Raw genomic sequence first — 18,815 nt, 5'->3', positions numbered from 1 at the left:
TTTATTTGATGTAATATATATATTGTTAGATTAGTTTGGTTGCTGATGTATTGTCTTTTATTTATGTGTTGTGAACTAGTGGTTTAATAATAATTGATTTCAAGATTAGGGTTGCACAGATGAAAAAATCAAATCTGAAATCCGAATCTGAACCCATTCCAAAAGAATCCAAATCCAATTGTTTAATGGAGCATAACACTAAAGACTCCAGCTAAGGGATAATATCCCATTCGAACAAAAATTTGAGCGGGTATCCGAACGACCTTAGATTGCTTAAACTCATTGACCTATTTTTACCTAAATTTAAGTAATTTAAAGTTTTCAAGTGCTTTAAGGTCCTTTAGTAAGATAGCTCATGAATGAAGCTTTCAAACCACTTCCTAATTTCAGGAGTTTAGGAGATTTTAGATATTTTGTATTGAACTTCTTGTTGATTCATATACTTTTGAATAGTTTAGATAGTTTTATCGGGGTTTTCATATAATTTATATAATTTTGAATATTTTGCTATGGACATTTAGGTAATTTCAGCTATCATGTAAAATCCTATCTGAATCACACCAAAAAAGAACCTACCCAATACAAAAATTAAAAATAATTGAGTGAAATTTATGAGCCTAATATCAAAAACTCAAAATTTCAAGTCTGATTCAAACGATACTCCAACGTTCACCCCTATTTAACTCTTATACAATATGTAGGTATCCTTAAGCATTAAATGACTGTAAATCTAACTTTTAGATGCTTTATAATAAATAGTTGAAGTGTTCCAAATATTTTTACATTTATATAAACCATTTTATATTTGGTCACTTTCGTAGCAATCTTTTCTGCACGTGAAAAAGTAGATATTTGAGGTTTATTAATCATAGATATCTTGGCCTAGTAGTGAAGGAGTTCCAGTTGGAGCTTCCCTCCTGAGTTCGATGCTCCTTGGTCATTCATAAACGCTTTAAGTGGCAAGAAAATTCATATTTTTATGGGTCTTTTGGTGATTAATTCTTAGATCTAGAAAGTCTTTGGATCAAACCAAGGTTATAAAAAAAAAAAAGATATCAGATACTATGTTTGAAACTGGTTTTCAAGATATAAATGCTGCGGTCAATATTTTATCTTGATCTTGGTTTTTTAATTTACTTACAGATGTTGTATGGTCTTGTGTTTTAGGAGGCTCTGCGTGAAACAACACTTTCGAAGACAAGAAAATCAGCAATATGTGCTCATAAAGTAAACATTTTTCTTTTAATGTTTACTTGTTTATTATTGCAACTGTGGTATAAATGATCTGCTAGTTCTAGTCAGAGGTGATTTTTTTTTAAAAAAATCATGAATTTAAAGTGATTGTATAATTTTTTCTTACATAATTTTGATTTTTTTTTTCAGATTAAAAGAGCGTCAACAATAGATGCTGATACAGTAAGTATTTTTTGTAAATGTTTGATGATTTATTATTTCTTTCTTTTTAATAAAATTTCAAATTTATTGATCTATAAATAAAAATGATATTTACAAAAGATTCAAGGCTATATATAAAGAATAAACTTAAAAATGAATTAATGAGATTAAGTTTTAAGGATTTTTTAATCATTTTTATGAATTTAAAGTGATTTTGTTACTGTCACTCGTTCCACAAACGGATTGCTACAACAATGATGTTTCGAAGTCAATAACACAAGTGATTTTGTTCTCTTCTCCAGTGAATAATGTCGTTCTTTCCCCATTCCATAGTCGAAGAAAGTTTTATTGCTACTAATAATCCATTCTACTCTTTTAGCCAAATAAATAAATAAATAATCTACTCTAGTATCGAATCTTTCTCCTTAATTGCGAAATGCATCATAGTTATATATTGAGGTCTTCCATTTTCATGGGAAGTTCATGTACACAAATGATTAATCACTGTGATTGTTACTATTATGATTGCTTGTAATCCATTCCTTGATATTATAGTCATATTCGTTTGATAGTTGCTAACGACAACAACTAACAGTAGCGGTTAAATGTTGTTTGTTAATAATATAGGTCTCTTCCTTATTGATAACCATTCGTTTCTACTTCTCGTAATTGACTACCCTAGAAATGTTTAAACTATATTGATTCGTTTTTGATTGTACTCTTCATTTTTGCTTTTTCTTGTTGCCATGTTTTCCTTTTGATTTTTTTTTTTGAACTACTCTTTTGATTTTTTCTTTGTTTAGATTTTTTGTCTTGTATATCTTCGTAAGTTCTATCAAAATTAATAGAGAATTTAACATTTTCGCACAAAGAAAAATAGTTTGATAGTAAAAAGCATTTTCTTGTCTTAGTGAACAAAAAATATTTACGAGTTATATATAAAAAAAAGAAGTTATTTACGATTTGACCAAAAAAAAAGTTATTTAGGAAGTGGGTTTTCTTGAAACAAAAGGCTGAGCTGTGGTTGACATATGTTGTTGCAGGCTAAACACTTAATACCAGCTGTGAATGGTTTGCATTGGCGAGATTCTCTGGAGATTCATAAGCTTCTTCAAGACAATAAAGACTTCTGCATTTATTATAACAATGTAGAGAAGGTGCAATACGCTTTTCTGTGTTTCTTCTCCACTTTTTGTTGATACATTACTGATTTCGAGGTCTGTCTTTCAGATTAGTGTTGAGAAATTGGCAGTAGCGTTGCCTGTGCACCTCCTAGCAGTGATCAAGGCTCATAATAGAGATGACAAGTTTGAGTACTTGTTGTCTGGGATCAGACTGTTGCATACCTTGTGCGAGTTAACATCTCGTCATTCTAAACTCGACCAGGTTCGGTCTTTATATTCTTAAACCATTTCTTATATATTTTGTTAAGTTTTTCTCTCTTTCTAAACAAAGTAGAAGAATTCTATAATAGAAATGTGATTTGAACTAATAAGTTTCTCTAGATATAGAGTAAAAAATAGCCGAATGATATTTCTTTATATATAAATAGAGTAAAAATTAGCAATTCTTTTTTAGAAGAAGAAATAAAAGTGTGATATAGTAGTTTTGTCTTTAATGATTATTATAGAGGTAAATATACACAGATAAAATTGGAGAGGCTCTTAGAAAGAGTTGAATTTTATGTGTAAACTGTAATGGAATAGTAATAGAGAAATGCATGTTATGTTTTTGCATATTGTTGTAGGTCTTGCTAGATGATTGTGTATTATCAGCTATGATGGTTGATCTGGTGATCAATGCGATGGTAGCTCTCGGCGGTAATAGAAAGGTTCACCGCTCTCTGTCTCTTGCTGTTTCTCTCTGTCTCTCATATTGTGATTCGTCTCCACTTCTTTTTATTTTCCAGGAAAGCTGGAAGTCAGATAACGAATCATTGGTAGAAGCTACAATGGTGGCTTCTACTCTTCACCTGTTGCACGGGTTTATCTCTCCTGAGTTCGTAGATATTGTTCAAGTCTTGCTTGCCCACTCTAAGGTGTGATGATCTTTACCATATGATGTGTGCTTGAAATCCCAATATGTGGAAATAATATATCGTGGGAAATTAATATGATCATGCTTATGCTTTGAGATATATTGTGTTCTACGTTGATGTGATTCTTATGTTTCTCATCTAGGTTGATTTGTTTATAGAAACCGCTTTTGGAGCGGTTCACAATGTTGTGAGATCCTTAGAAGCGAAATTACTGTATCGGGGAAGTGACCACCCGAAAAAGTGTCCTCTAAAGTCCGCTAAGTTTCACTGCCAACAAGCTGAAGCTGCTTTGCAGTTCCTTCATTCTCTATGCCAAGAAAAATTGTTTAGCGAGCGTGTCGCTAAAAACAAGGTTTTCTGTGATGCTTCGTTATTAAACCATGACATGCAACAATTTTATATTAACTAATCTCTTGTACATTTATTTTATGTTTATAATAATAATATTACGGAGAATGGTTCTCAGAGAGATAGGTTTTTCTGGTATTCTACTCTCAGGAGCTATGTGGAAAAGGTGGTCTTCTTATGCTAGCTAAATCCATACTATCACTATCTGTTTCACCTGGATTTGTTAAAGAAGCCACAACAGTAGCTTCCATGTATAGAATAAAAGCAAAAGTCCTTTCACTTGTAAGTCTATTATAACTTAGGACAGTGTTTCTCTGTCTACTCTCTTCAACTCATACCAAAACTTTATGTTCCTGCAGTTGCACCATATCTTTGAGGCGGATAGTGTCTCATTCCTTGACGAGCTTGAACGTGCAGGAAACTTGCATTTAGCCCAACCTATTGCCTCAGAGGTTAGTGTCTTAAAAATGAGTTCTTCTATAAAATTGAAAACTCCACACAGATTGACAATCTCTAATTGGGTTTCAAATACTGTGTAACATCTAGTTAGTAATAGATCAAGCCTCACTGCTAAAGGCTCATGTTGGTTTAGTGATAACCTACCGTTTCCTCAATGGCATATGTTGTTAAATTAAGTTGTTAGTACTTTTCTGTTCCTCAATTCTCTCTATGAAAGTAATATATGTGCAGTAAGTGTAGACATATTTAGTGTTGATTTATCCATAATGTAGGTCCTTAGCTTGCTGAAGCTTGGCCTTTCTGATTCTCCCAATGATATTGCTTCTCATGAGTATCCAATGGGTTTTGTGCTACTTAATGCTATGCGCTTGGCTGAGGTGTTCTCTGATGACTCGAATTTTCAACGTTTTTTCACCGATCATTTTGTAAGTATTGAGTACTTCCCTGCTTTTGCAATAGTCTTTGATTTGATGTGTGATGGATGTTTGATCTCAACTACAGAGTACGATTCTCAGCGCATTATTTTGTCTCTCTCATGAAGAGTTCGTGTCAATGTTGTGCTCTTCTGCTCTTTCTTCAAGGGAGGATGATGCAACACTAGACTACGATCTGTTTAAATCAGCTGGATGGGTTTTAAGTGTATTTTCATCTTCTAGTCTTTTCGACGTACCTCAATTCAAGCTTAATTTCCAAAATAACCTCACCATGTCTTCATACGCGAATCAAAGAACATCCTTAGTTATTAAAATTATGGCAAATCTGCACTGCTTCGCTCCGGATGTCTGCATAGGTAATTTTTTATTTTCCTGGATCATATTGTGTTTGCATACCTTTGTTTCTTACTAAATGAATTTGCTGATGAAACCCGCAGAAGAGGATAGGAACCGTTTCATTAAGGCCTTTGTCAGTGGATTGCGAAAGGATCCTGTAAGCATGCCGATTCAGTTACCAAACTCTTCATATACTCCGGTGGCACAAAGAGCCACTAGTGTTTGTAGAAACATATGTGTGTACCTTTATCCCAACACATCCATTGTTTCTTTCTTATTACAATGTATTTTTGGTGATTTCATTCTGATGGGTGTTTTTCTATTTGTAGGTTCTCTGTTGCGTCATGCAGACTTCTTGATCACTAATGGCCTCGATGTCAAAGATTTAATGATGTTTAGGTGATAGAACCTTTCAATCATTTTACAATTTACCTAGGACAATAGTAAATAACATTTTTGTATCTCCATTGATATTAATATAAATTTTACTGTCATCTGCAGGGTGTTCTGTAAACAGTTGCAACCTCTAATCCGTTCGGAGTTTGAGGGAAGTCAAGCTACGGTGAAGGTGAAAAGCTTGTTACTCTCTTGTATGGTCGTCACAATTGCATGTTTAGTTTAACTTTTGTTGACATGTGTTATTATGTTTGAGAAAGTTGTGTCTTTATCTAACTTTACCTTTGTTCTGGTAAGCAGCAGAGAAAAGAGCCGCTAAATCTTAACATTGAGAGAGCTTCAGAGGAACCTAATGTACGAGTGGAAGGTGCGGCCACAAAGTATAACGTGAACGAGAATATGGAAATAGTTCCACGGTTGAAGGAGAGCGACGCAGATGCGTGCAATCTTGAAACCAGTAGTTTGGATACAAGATCTAATAGAGGGAAGAGTTTAGTTGAAGATGGAGATGGAGATGGAGATGGAGATGTAGAGCTGGCTCATGAGCTGTTTAAAGGGAGTGGATCTGGAGAGGTGAAGGAGGATGAGAAACAGGGGAAGAAAAGGAAGCGTAGTATTATGAGTGATGATCAAGTGGAGATGATGGAGAAGGCCATTGTTGATGAACCTGATATGCGGCGAAGTGCAGCTTGGATAAAGAAATGTGCTGAGAAGTTAAATCAAAATGTGAGTGCAAGAATGATAAATCTTACTAGTTTGCAACCGGTTCTGAACTTGTTGATTATGCGGTTTTGCAGGGTCCCAGGGTTACAGCTATGCAGCTGAAGAACTGGTACTTGCTTCTCTTTCTCAGCTACATATAGAATCACTATTTCTTGATCTTACATTGCTAGTTTTCTTTTGTCTCAGGCTGAATAACAGAAGAGCCAAAATAGCTAGAGCAATGTCAGGGAAAACAAGCAAGGGCAAGAAGTAAATTCTGAGGTTTGGAGTTATGAGAGTGGCTTGGGATATGAAGAAGCTTCTGTATATCAGACCCAGTTGCATTGACTTTGATTTTACTTTCTTTAAACTGTGTAGAGATTCTCTTTTGGTTTAACTTTGAAAGATTCTATGTTTGATGAGCTATGTCTCTTTCTGTCACTCTCTAGTTATTTACCAGATAAAGGTTAATACTTTTGACAGTTGATACTGGCATTTAGGTATTGGTTCGGTTTGGGTATTTCGGTTATCGGCTAGGGATCTAGAGGATCCATTTACTACATGGCCTATTTTTAGTTCGGATTCAGTTCCGATAGTAAAATTAGGAACCAAAAGATACCCAGAAAAAAGGTTTTCATTTGGTTCCGGTTCCGATTCGGTTATTTTTGGGTAAATCAGGAAAAATATCTGGTATTTTGGATAAACAATCGAATAATTAGGGTGATTCAGATAAAAATCTCAGATACTTTATAATAATTTATTTTCTTTAAATATTTTTGGATATTCTTAATATATTTTTAAAATTATAAATATATATTTAGCTATGTTATATTTACATATAATTAATATTTTTATATATTCGGGTATCCATTCGGTTCGGTTATTTCAGATATAGAAATATAAGAACTATTTGGGTATTTGAAGGTATAACCAATAAAGTTTTCCTTTTCAATGAAAAGGTGCTTTTGTTGTTGTGGAATAAGCCTTCTTAATTTAAACCGATTCCGGTTTCAGATATTTTGGTTCGGTTTTAATTCAGTTCTTCGATTTGATTCCGGTTCATTTCTTCGGTTCTTACTTGGTATTAAATAATGAAGATAATAAAAGTCAGAAAATTGACATTTTTTACGGGACATTAACATTAGAGATCTCTTAGCATTAACTCTTTTGAAAAGTATAATTTTTCCGTGAGGTAACAGTAACTCTATTGAAATTTTTTATATGAATGAATAAAAACAGAGTATGGTTATCTAAAAACAGGCGGTATCTAATGTTTTGTAAAAGACTAGCGAATAAGCGGATTGTTCAGGGAACTAGCGAAACTGAAGTGTTAACAAATTATTAATTTATTTTTATATTTATATTAAATGTTTTATATTTTATTTAATTATAAAATTATTTTGATGAATTATAAAAATTATATATACTATAAATAAATTTTAAAAAATTATGTATTTCAATAATATTATTACTTGATTTATCTGATTTAAACCAATTTATATAGGTTTAGACTGATTTATAACCGATTTAAATAATTCATAAATCGAATTTCAAACAAAGTCGTTTTGGATATTTCCTAAACTAATTTTAGAATATTGTATTTAAGGCTTTTATAGCTAATAAAAATCAATTAAAACTTGATACACTAAAATTGTGTCTTTTACTACTGCAAGCTAATAGTGTAGATGTAGTATTTGAGATTCAATTTCAGAGGACTAGTTTACACTTTATTTATGTGGGATCAATATCAAGCTAAAACAATGTAGGGATTTTAAGATTAAAGTATCGTAAAAGCACGTAACAAATTGGTTTATGATTTTCAGATAATTAAAAGAGCTAGGTTCATGGTGATTCATCAGGATACATAGGATCATGAGCCACACAACTGTTCAGAAAGACAATAAGAGTCAATCTAGAACTTGAAAAACAAGATTAGATAAACCCACTATCGCGGTGTCTACCAATTTATCAAGCAATCTTAATGCCTAAACTATCATTTGGATTAGAGAATGATGACAAGCCTTAAGCTCAGATTCAATTGGTTCACGATTTGCCTTAACATCAGCTATCGTTGGCTAAGGAAAAATCGCCTATCTATGCTTTTTTCTAACAACCTAAAACACTTTTGAAGATTAGATTAAACCTGTGATCAGATATTAAATGGCCAGTTAACATAAGCAGTAAACATAACAATAGATAGAGATATCAAAGAATAACAATCCTATTTGTGTCTAGCTCATTGATCCATGATCCCTAACACCCTAAGCCTAACAAGCGACTACTCAGCCATAAACAGAAAAATCACAGAGACAATACATAAAGAAAACATGCTGAATCAAGAAACAAATAAGATAGGGTTCATGAATCTTCTCAAGAATGCCGAGATCCTTCTCCCTTTACAAGTTATGAAATCGCAACAATGGAACTTTAGGGTCTGGTTTCTTCTCAAAAACTAGCGTAGAAAATAATAGAAAAGAGGAAGAGAATATATGTCAAGGTTCCTGACGGCTTAGAGAGAAAATTGGGATGATTAGGGAAAATCCCAAAATATTATAAGTTTCCATAAAAATCTCTCCTACAGGATCATGCACTCGGGTGCTCCGCATGCTCGAGAGCAGCCTGCAAGGTTGTTCCGCTCGTGAAAATCTTCAATTCGGGTTCTTTATGAATTTTTTGCTCCAGATGATCTTACTTCCCTCATATACAACTCTAGACATGTAATGACTCTAAAAAGACTAGGAAGACTCGATAAAGACTTGAAAACCAATTAGAAAACATATATATAAGATGTCAAAAACACCATATATCAAAATTCTTTAAAAGTATGCAAATAGAGTTTTCTTAAAGGAGATAAAATCAAACTTTAAAGTTTCAAAACTATATTAAAATATAGATGATTTTCTTAGAATTATTCGTGTATCTTGTAATACTACTAAGTAAATGACATAAATTTTGATGAAACCATTTTTTCAACTAAATTTTCATTGATAACCTTGTTAAATATATGGGTGGAATGCTAATGTCGGTGGAACACATGAACTTCTTTGGAAACCAAGTCCAGAAGAGGGAAACGACAGCCCAAGAAACAGACCATAACGACCAACTGAAACATCAAGCTACAAACTGAAATCCTTCAACTAAACCATGACCTATCAAGACGTAAAAAAACTAGACTTAATTGTCTTACGAGTAGGCGGAAGTCTTGCGAGACACAAAACAAGAGAGCATGATACGATGAAGAGAAAGATCTTTTATCTGAACTCGATGACCACAAACACCCTCTAAAATGAAACCAAGACGAAAACCATGAAGAACCAAATCACAGGAGAACTCACTACTCAACCACACCTTCAACTGGATGCCTCAAAGCCTCACCTCGAAGAAGCCACCGAAGAAAACCAGAAACCAATGCCAAACCAGAAAACAAACTTATTCAAAGGACAGGAGGAAGACTCTTCGGAAACTGGGAGATGGAATTGTTACCTGACACCAACACTTCTTCTTGACAAACCTTCAACTGCTATTTATACACCACTACTGTTCTACTATACCGTTGCTAGAACAAAGACAAACTAAGCCAATTTCTAAATTCCATGACAGATTAGTCGAGATAAATCTCAACAGACTAGCAAAGACACCACAAACTAAATAAAACCCTAACAAAAATCCACTACGATGATGAGGGAGAACCTGAGACTCAATATAGGAAAGAAACGCACAACCAGAAGAAGCAGATGACACATACTCCACAATCACAAGGCCAGCGACAAGACAAACATATCTAAGAATCAAAGCAGAAGCAAATTCTGATGCTGGCTAGAAACAACCAGCACACATCTTCATCATCTAGAAAATAACCGCCTTTAGCCACCGGACTCTGAAATCAAACTTCACGCGCCACCACGCTCCTCTAGGCCGGGACCTTCACACCCATCAACCAAGTCGGATCTTCACCACATCTTCAGAGAGCAACAAAAGCACCCAACAAGGCAACAACAGAACAATGAAATTCGACTCCGATGCTGTGAGACACACCGGAGTCAACCACCAGCAAACCCTAAATCTATTTTTTGTATAGAGATGACAGAGCTTCGGGAAAGAATGTTGACTGAGTAAACCTTTTTTCTTATGATTAATTAAAGAAATTTTTTAAAAATAAACAACATTGAGGAATTGAAAATTACTAAATGGACCTTCATATTGTAATCCCATATATATTAAAAGAGAAGCATTGTCATTTAATGCTTTCACACTACATTAGACACGTAGCAGCTCACATCGATTTTAATTTGAGTATGCTGACGTGTCGGCCACACAATCATTTAACAATTAATGCGTTCACAAAATATTTTTTTAACTCCACTGCAGACAATTTAATGTGTTCACACTAATTTTTTTTAAATTGGTTCATTTTTAGTTCATGCATTTTTAACCTTTGTATTAGTGAACTGAAATTCTCTTTGTACAACTACTGAATAATATCACTTTGAAAGAAAGAAATTACAAAATCATTAAGATTCACATCAACTAAAATGTTGGAATGAAAATGTGTTTTAGAAATGAAAAGTTTCATATCTTTTCGAACTTAGCCATGGTTAAAGTTTCTAAACACGAAGGCAATAAATAATTGTGATTGGTTATGAATTAAGAAAATTGAGGTAAAACTACCACACACAAAGTTGGATTTTTAGTTTACCCAAATATTTATTTTCTTTACAGAGTTTTCATATCAGACCAAGAACTAGAAACATAATCAAATTGCTAGAAAAATCAAATCAGAAAAGTTTACCAGAAAAAAATTCATTAAATCGATTAAAAAACATAATTCAGGTGCCGACTAAAGATATCACATTATTTTCCATGCAATTCTAACACTCTTTGCTTGATTGTATCGTGTTTTTATTATATTTACCAAAAAAATTTTATAAGAAAATACACGTTATTGGTTATAGACTATACTAGTTTTGCAACATGCCCAACAATATTAACACGACACTCAACCATTTTATTAGCATTCTTAACGTATGATTCAATAATTATGTATGTTAAATAAGCCGGTAATATTTGTTTTACACTTATTTTATTTTGCTTTATATTAATAGAAGAAAGTAAGTCTGGATTAAATATTTGGATCTGAAGAACCAAACCGAAGTAGATTTGAAAATAATACTAAACACAAACTAAAACTGATTAAGTACTCATATAAATCTAAAAGTTTAATATCCAGATAACCATATCCGAATCTGATCCAAACTAACATATTTTGGATACCAAAAATATCTAAATCAGAGTTATATACTTAAATATGTTAATTATTTTAAATTTTATATATATTAGATATTCAAAAATACGAAAATATCTAAAAATTATCAACACTGTCACACGTAAATATCTAAAAATAACATCTATATTATTAAAACAGAAACATTGTGTTGGACCTAACATTTATTTTATAAGTTTTTAAATTAAATACATCTTCCTACTTTATAGTTAAACCTACATTAAATCACTAATATTATTTTCCTTATACTACTATCAATGTTTCCAAATAATATAATTATTTCTTTATACTACTATCTATTTTCCCAAACAACACTATAATTAATCTTATGTCCAAACAATATAAAATACTGGAACTTATCTTTTTAATAACCAAATATTTAAATAAATTAAATAATTATAAAAAATATTCAAAAAATTATAAAAAACGAAAATAAATAAACTTACGTTTACAGGTTTAAATACTACAAAAATATTTCAATCAATGATAAATCAATTAAATTAACATATTATTTTATTTATTTACTACATAATGGTTCTATCATTTATTTAAGTAAAATAACAATTCAATAATAGCTATTACATAAAAAATAAATATATAAACATTATACAGTGTACAATAACTATAATAACAAAAATAATTATGAAAAAATGTTCAAAATATATGTTATCTAAAGAAAAATGCTTAATACTAATTGTTAACAAAAAATTTAAAGTGATTATAATATAAATGATTAACAAGAAAAATTACACAAAACAATTATAATAAAATTAATTAAGTTATATAAAATGGAGTAATATGATCAAATATTCATAGTTGTAATTATATCTATTATTTTCTTTATCAAAATTTTGTAGAAATGTCATAATTTAATAAAATTGTAAAACAATAAACTTCATAATTTAGATTAAAAGGTGGCAAATTATGAAACTATAGCAATTTAAATCAAATTGGATATGTTAATATATCGGGCATCCATCGGTTCAATTTGTTAGTCTCGGATATAGTGATTTTTATAAATATAAATATTTTTAAAACCTAAATTGAATTATCAAATCACCGGATTAACCGATTTGACCGCGGATGCGGGTCAAATTTAAAAACATTGATTTAAATGCAAAGAAAATTCAAATAAACAAAATTCTTACAAATTAACAAAATATTTATTAATTATTAGTAAAAAAATTCATCATAAAATAATCCGCGTTTGCAAAGCGCGGGTCATGATCTAGTAAAATGTTTAAAATAGTGAAAATATTTATTTGTTCTCCATCCAAATATTTAATTTGAACTAATTTTTATGTAAATTTAAACATTTAGTCTTACATTATTCAAATTTTTATGTTTTATATTATATTATTTTTGAATTTTGAGAATTTAAATATATTTAGACTTTTGTTAAAAAAAATACATAATTAGGATGGGTATCCGAATTCGAATCCGCACCAAATCCGGACCGAAACCGCAATGATTCCAACCAAATCCAAATCAAATGATGTAAATATCTGGATACGATTTAAATTTCTAACTCTAAAAATCCAAAATCCGAATAGATTAATAGAATCCAAACGGATATATGAATATCCATCTCTAGAAAAAATTATACAACAAATCTCTTAGTACAATATACAATAAAAAATATAATAAATTATTTCACTGTGAGCGGATTTCTGCTTACTAACAATAATATTTGAAAGTCGACTCAATTAATTTAAGTTAGTAAAAATTTACCGTTATGTACATGATTAAATCTGAAATACTGAGGGGTAGAATCGACATTTTACTACAGCAATAAAGCCGTTGACTAGAAAAGGGAACTAAATTACAGCTCAGCAGCAAATGGCTTGTCTCTCTCCGCCCGCCCCTCCAAGTAGTTAATTGATCAGTACGGTGGTCTCCCTTCTGTGATTCGCTATCTCTAGGTTCCTGGGCGGTCCAGTAGTGGTTTCAATGGGCACGAAACCGTTTGTACATCCAGCTCCTCAGTACAAAACCATAGAAACCTTTTGGGACGAGGAAGAAGACGCCCCTGGTCCTAGATGCGCTCATACACTTACAGCCGTTGCAGCTACCAAGACTCACGGCCCTCGTCTCATACTCTTCGGCGGCGCCACCGCTATTGAGGGCGGGAACTCTCCCTCCGTACCTGGGATCAGTAAGTATCCTTGATGGATTAAACTTGAATCTCGGATTTTGATCTGATGCTGGGGGTTGTTTTCTAGGGTTAGCTGGTGTCACCAACTCGGTTCATTCTTATGATGTTCTCACTAGGAAGTGGACAAGGTAAATAGAGAGACACACACACACATTCATTCTCATGTGTTTTTCTTTCTTTTTTTGGTTTACTGTTTTCTTGAAACCGGATTTGTGTAGGCTTAAACCGGCTGGTGAGCCTCCTTCCCCTAGGGCTGCTCACGCCGCAGCTGCTGTTGGCACCATGGTCGTTTTTCAGGTTTTTTTATATGATCAGACCATTTAATTGTCAGTTAGCACTGTCGACACATACATAGTTTATGTTTGGTCGATTAACAGGGTGGCATTGGCCCAGCCGGGCATTCTACGGATGATCTTTACGTTCTTGACATGACTAATGATAAGTACAAGTGGCATAGGTGAGAGATTCTTTCTCAGCCTTGCTATTTATTGTATTGATGTTGATGATGAGAGACAGTATTATATTCTTGCCTGTGTGTCCAGGGTGGTAGTTCAAGGGGAGGGTCCAGGCCCTCGCTATGGTCATGTTATGGATTTAGTTTCTCAGAGGTATCTTGTCACCGTCACCGGAAATGATGGTAAGGATTTATTATCCGACTTTTCATTAGCTTTGCTTCATAATTTCTGTTTTCCTCTGTAAGGGATGGGGACCATCAGAGAATGCTACTTAGATATATGTATATGTATTTTTTTTGCTTTCGACTTTATATCTTCTTAGATTCTGTTGAAATATTTTTGTTCATCTATGTATGGAACAGGGAAACGAGCTCTCTCTGACGCTTGGGCATTGGATACAGCTCAGAAACCATATGCATGGCAGAGATTGAACCCTGATGGTGACCGACCAAGTGCTAGGATGTTAGTAAATCTACTTCATTTGAATTGTTAATGTAGTAAGGACATCCTAAACTTTCATACTTCGATATTCCTCCTGTGCACAGGTATGCTTCTGGCAGTGCTCGTTCTGATGGCATGTTTTTACTCTGCGGGGGAAGAGACACCTTGGGGGTGGTATAATTATCTTCTCCGTTACTTTTCTTCTGTGTATTGGAAGTATTAGACTTCTCTTTCGAGGATATATATATATATTAATTACGAACTTAGGTTATTGTGCGGTATGGTCTCAATTTTAAGACGTTCATCTCCTCCATGCGTATCCCTTTAACATGGTCCGTGCATCTATCTGCAGCCACAGGGAGATGCTTACGGTTTACTCATGCATAGAAATGGTCAGTGGGAATGGACTCTGGCTCCAGGTGTGGCCCCTTCTCCAAGATACCAGCATGCAGCGGTAACCTAAATCTTACTCTAGTTTCAAAACCCTTGGAAAATAAGTTCTCAAGTGTAGACTGACTGCACGTTGTATGTAGCCTTAGAAACTCACTTATTTGGGTATAAGAAAGATAAAAAAGGATTGGTGAGGAGTTGAATTTCAATGGACAATACAGTGCTCTAATCATATCCGTTTGATTGTTTTTCTCATCAGGTATTTGTAGGTGCAAGATTGCATGTCAGCGGTGGCGTTCTGAGAGGAGGCCGCGTGATAGATGCTGAAGCATGTGTTGCAGGTATTCAATGACTGTTTCCCTACCAAGTAATTTTGGTGTTTCACAAGCCTCCCCTGGAGTTACTCACTCGTTTATTCTCGCAGTGCTTGATACTGCTGCCGGTGTATGGTTGGACAAAAATGGGCAAGTGACCTCTGCGCGTGGCAGTAAAGTACAAATGGATCAAGATCCGTCTTTTGAACTTATGAGACGCTGTCGCCATGGTGCTGCATCAGTTGGTATCCGTATCTATGTACATGGTGGTCTTAGAGGAGGTTAAATTGATTCTTGGGACACTTGCATTTCTCTGAGTTTAGTGAATGCCTTTCTTAGTTGCCCTACTTTTATTCACCTCGCAGATGTGTTGCTTGACGATTTTCTAGTCGCTGAAAATTCAACATTCCAGTCAGACATCAGTTCTCCTCTGTCAGCATCATCAGATAGAACCCAACAAAGCTCTACTCCCAGGTTTTCTTATGCCGCACGACCTCCTTCAGGCTCTGAACCAGCATCCGAAGGAATGAGGTTTTCTTACACTCTTCTTCTTGCCTTTGTGCTTTAACTTTATTATCTAAGTTGTTCGATCGTTACATATCTATCTATCAGCTTGGATGAAAATTCCTTGGAGAAATTGACGGAGGCTTCTGCGGCCGAAGCCCAAGTAGCTAGTTCTGTTTGGCGAGCTGCACAATTAAGTTCTGCTTCTCTAGATGAAGAACCCTCTGCATCTGATGGCAGCTCTCCAACAGTAGAAACCATTACTGATTATCCTGAAACTGAAGGAGATGTCCGGCTTCATCCAAGAGCTGTATGTTACTTAATCCCCAATTATTTATGTTTCTTTTGGTTTCTTTTATATCCATTTGATTACCAAAAAAAATGGACTTACTACCTCATTTTATAGGTTGTGGTAGCAAAGGAGACGGTAGGCAGTCTAGGCGGCATGGTGAGACAGCTAAGCTTGGATCAGTTTCAGAACGAGAGCCGGCGGATGGTTCCCATGAATAATAGCGATGTGCCACAACCCACCAAGAAGTTCACGCGACAGAGGTCTCCTCAAGGCCTGCATAAAAAGGTATGATTTCTTTTTTTCTTTTTTCTTTGAATACCAGGGCTGCCCGAAACCACAACATGTAATATTAGTTTCATCATCTCATTCCTGAATGGCCAGTTAGCATCTACTAATTATCAGATCTCGTTGCTTGCAGGTCATTTCTGCTTTGTTGAGACCTCGAAACTGGAAACCTCCTGGGAATAGGAAGTTTTTCTTGGATTCTTACGAAGTTGGGGAACTCTGTTACGCTGCTGAACAAATATTTATGCATGAGCAAACGGTTCTTCAGCTAAAAGCTCCTATTAAAGTCTTTGGTGATCTCCATGGGCAATTCGGCGATTTGATGCGGTTGTTTGATGAGTATGGATTCCCTTCAACAGCTGGAGATGTCACGTAAGTTTAAATTAAGCAAACAATTGAATAATGTGAGTTTTTGGTACTCATTAATCCATTGAACGTATTAACCTCAGGTATATTGATTATTTATTTTTGGGAGATTATGTCGACCGGGGGCAACACAGCCTGGAGACTATAACTTTGCTGCTTGCATTGAAGGCAAGACGGTGCCTAATATCATATCATCCATATTACTAGTTTCATTATAAATTGTGTTTACGGTCGGTCCTTTGCAGATTGAATATCCGGAGAATGTTCACTTGATTCGTGGAAATCACGAGGCTGCTGATATCAATGCCCTATTTGGTTTCCGTCTTGAGTGCATAGAAAGAATGGTATATTGTCATTTTTCTCTAGATTTTCTGCTTGGGTGGACTAAGCCTGCTTTTTACATTTTTTTTTTTATCAGGGAGAGAATGATGGGATCTGGGCGTGGACAAGATTCAATCAACTTTTCAATTATCTTCCCCTGGCTGCTCTCATCGAGAACAAAATTATATGTATGCATGGTGGGATTGGGAGGTCAATCAGTTCAGTGGAGCAGATCGAAAAAATCGAAAGGCCAATAACAATGGATGCTGGATCCCTTATTCTTATGGATTTATTATGGTAACACGTCCTTTATGCTCCTGCTTTAAATATTGATATCTTTATCTTACATTACCATGTCATAATTTAATATTTTTGAAGTATAGGTCTGATCCTACAGAGAATGATAGTATAGAGGGTTTGAGACCAAACGCCAGAGGACCCGGACTTGTCACGTTTGGGGTAAAAACACATTCCCTTATCGTCTGTTATTCATTAATATAATCCTTTTGGGACCAACCACTGAGGTTGTTATAAGTCTTGATATTTACAGCCTGATCGAGTTACAGAGTTCTGTAAGAAGAATAAACTACAGCTAATTATCAGAGCCCATGAATGTGTAATGGATGGATTCGAAAGATTTGCACAGGGGCAGTTGATTACGCTTTTCTCGGCCACAAATTACTGCGGTGGGGACAAAACAAAAATTATCTATGTTTGTATTCTTGGATGGGCTTGAGGTAACCAATAAAACCATGTTGGTGATACTCTTTTCTGACAGGAACCGCGAACAATGCGGGAGCTATATTGGTGGTTGGCAGAGGACTGGTGATTGTTCCCAAGCTGATTCATCCTCTTCCACCTCCCATCTTATCTCCAGAGAATTCTCCTGAACATTCTGGAGACGATGCTTGGATGCAGGTAACAACACATGTCTCAGTCTTTGTGTCTAAATCTGAAACACATTTAGTTCTGTAACATGACATTATTCCTACCATGTACACTGGCACTGTCTTTATTTTAGCTGGTGAACGGGAACAAGTCGACCGTAGTTACTAGTCATCTGTGTGCATCCACAGCATCGTCACTTGCTTAGATAAATTGAATGGTCCTATAACAAGCTTATTAGAGAAATTGATAACTCCTGGAACGATATAGTAGTTTATGTAGGCTGTACATATGTTTTGTTGTAGCTAAAAAAGAATCAGACACTGGAACTAAAGTATCTGTGTGCAGGAGCTAAATATCCAGAGACCGCCTACTCCAACACGAGGGAGGCCACAACCGGACTTTGACAGAAGCTCGCTTGCATACATCTAAAACTAAATTGCATTCGCGTTTTTTTTTTTCACAATTCACTGGAAGTCATCAAGGTAGAAGCAATTGAGAATTTGGTACAACTCTATACAAGTATAGTAAAAGATGTTAATGGTTCCAACATTGCAGTGTTCACATACTCTGCCGCACATGTGTAATATAATAACCTACTTACTGTAACAGAGAATGAGAATGGTATGGTACTTTGTTTCTTCCTGAAAACTTTCAGATATGTTTCTTCTCTGTGAGTCTATATGGTGTATTATGTTTATGCATATGCCTATGAAATCATAGTAAATGGCAAACCTAGAACATAAAAAGTACTTTTGGGCTGATTAAAGCAATCAGTAAGCCATTACATTCACTATTGTGAATTAACTTAATTGTTTTCAGAGAGCACATGAAGCATGGAGATTAGATTTAACCCAACGACCAGCTTCAAAGGGTTTGATCATACACGGATGTTCATCAAATAAACTTTTTCAGGTGAATCGATAATAACTCGTGGTTTTGGAACAGAGAGCAATGCTGTTGAATAACGAGCGGGTTAGCCCGTTTAGAACCTTTACTTGGTTCTCTTCAAACATCT

General features: G+C 34.5%; 2 protein-coding genes across 2 annotated transcripts; both read left to right on the top strand.

Annotated features, from left to right (window-relative positions):
- Positions 1 to 1,064: 1,064 nt before the first annotated feature.
- On the top strand, positions 1,065 to 11,526 carry LOC106430054 (nodulin homeobox-like). Its single transcript, XM_048752645.1, has 17 exons — positions 1,065 to 1,100; positions 1,168 to 1,227; positions 1,384 to 1,416; positions 2,439 to 2,552; positions 2,626 to 2,781; positions 3,143 to 3,433; positions 3,576 to 3,785; positions 3,932 to 4,063; positions 4,141 to 4,233; positions 4,513 to 4,665; positions 4,742 to 5,030; positions 5,112 to 5,246; positions 5,340 to 5,409; positions 5,512 to 5,578; positions 5,707 to 6,132; positions 6,204 to 6,238; positions 6,316 to 11,526. The coding sequence occupies exons 1-17, from the start codon at positions 1,065 to 1,067 to the stop codon at positions 6,380 to 6,382; spliced, it is 2,367 nt and encodes a 788-aa protein (XP_048608602.1). The 3' UTR covers positions 6,383 to 11,526.
- A 1,691-nt stretch (positions 11,527 to 13,217) lies between these two features.
- LOC106430053 (serine/threonine-protein phosphatase BSL1) lies at positions 13,218 to 18,479 on the top strand. Its single transcript, XM_048756582.1, has 21 exons — positions 13,218 to 13,544; positions 13,612 to 13,672; positions 13,763 to 13,841; positions 13,922 to 14,001; positions 14,087 to 14,181; positions 14,362 to 14,461; positions 14,545 to 14,614; positions 14,793 to 14,894; positions 15,090 to 15,171; positions 15,255 to 15,425; positions 15,510 to 15,675; positions 15,757 to 15,958; positions 16,055 to 16,225; positions 16,359 to 16,597; positions 16,675 to 16,759; positions 16,837 to 16,935; positions 17,010 to 17,209; positions 17,296 to 17,371; positions 17,463 to 17,598; positions 17,691 to 17,830; positions 18,146 to 18,479. The coding sequence occupies exons 1-21, from the start codon at positions 13,340 to 13,342 to the stop codon at positions 18,227 to 18,229; spliced, it is 2,643 nt and encodes an 880-aa protein (XP_048612539.1). The 5' UTR covers positions 13,218 to 13,339; the 3' UTR covers positions 18,230 to 18,479.
- Positions 18,480 to 18,815: the final 336 nt, after the last annotated feature.

Source organism: Brassica napus, chromosome A2 (assembly GCF_020379485.1).
Source record: "Brassica napus cultivar Da-Ae chromosome A2, Da-Ae, whole genome shotgun sequence".
Taxonomy (NCBI): Eukaryota; Viridiplantae; Streptophyta; class Magnoliopsida; order Brassicales; family Brassicaceae; genus Brassica; species Brassica napus.
The sequence above is the reverse complement of the archived record's forward strand: the minus strand, read 5'-3'. Positions and strand labels throughout refer to the sequence as shown.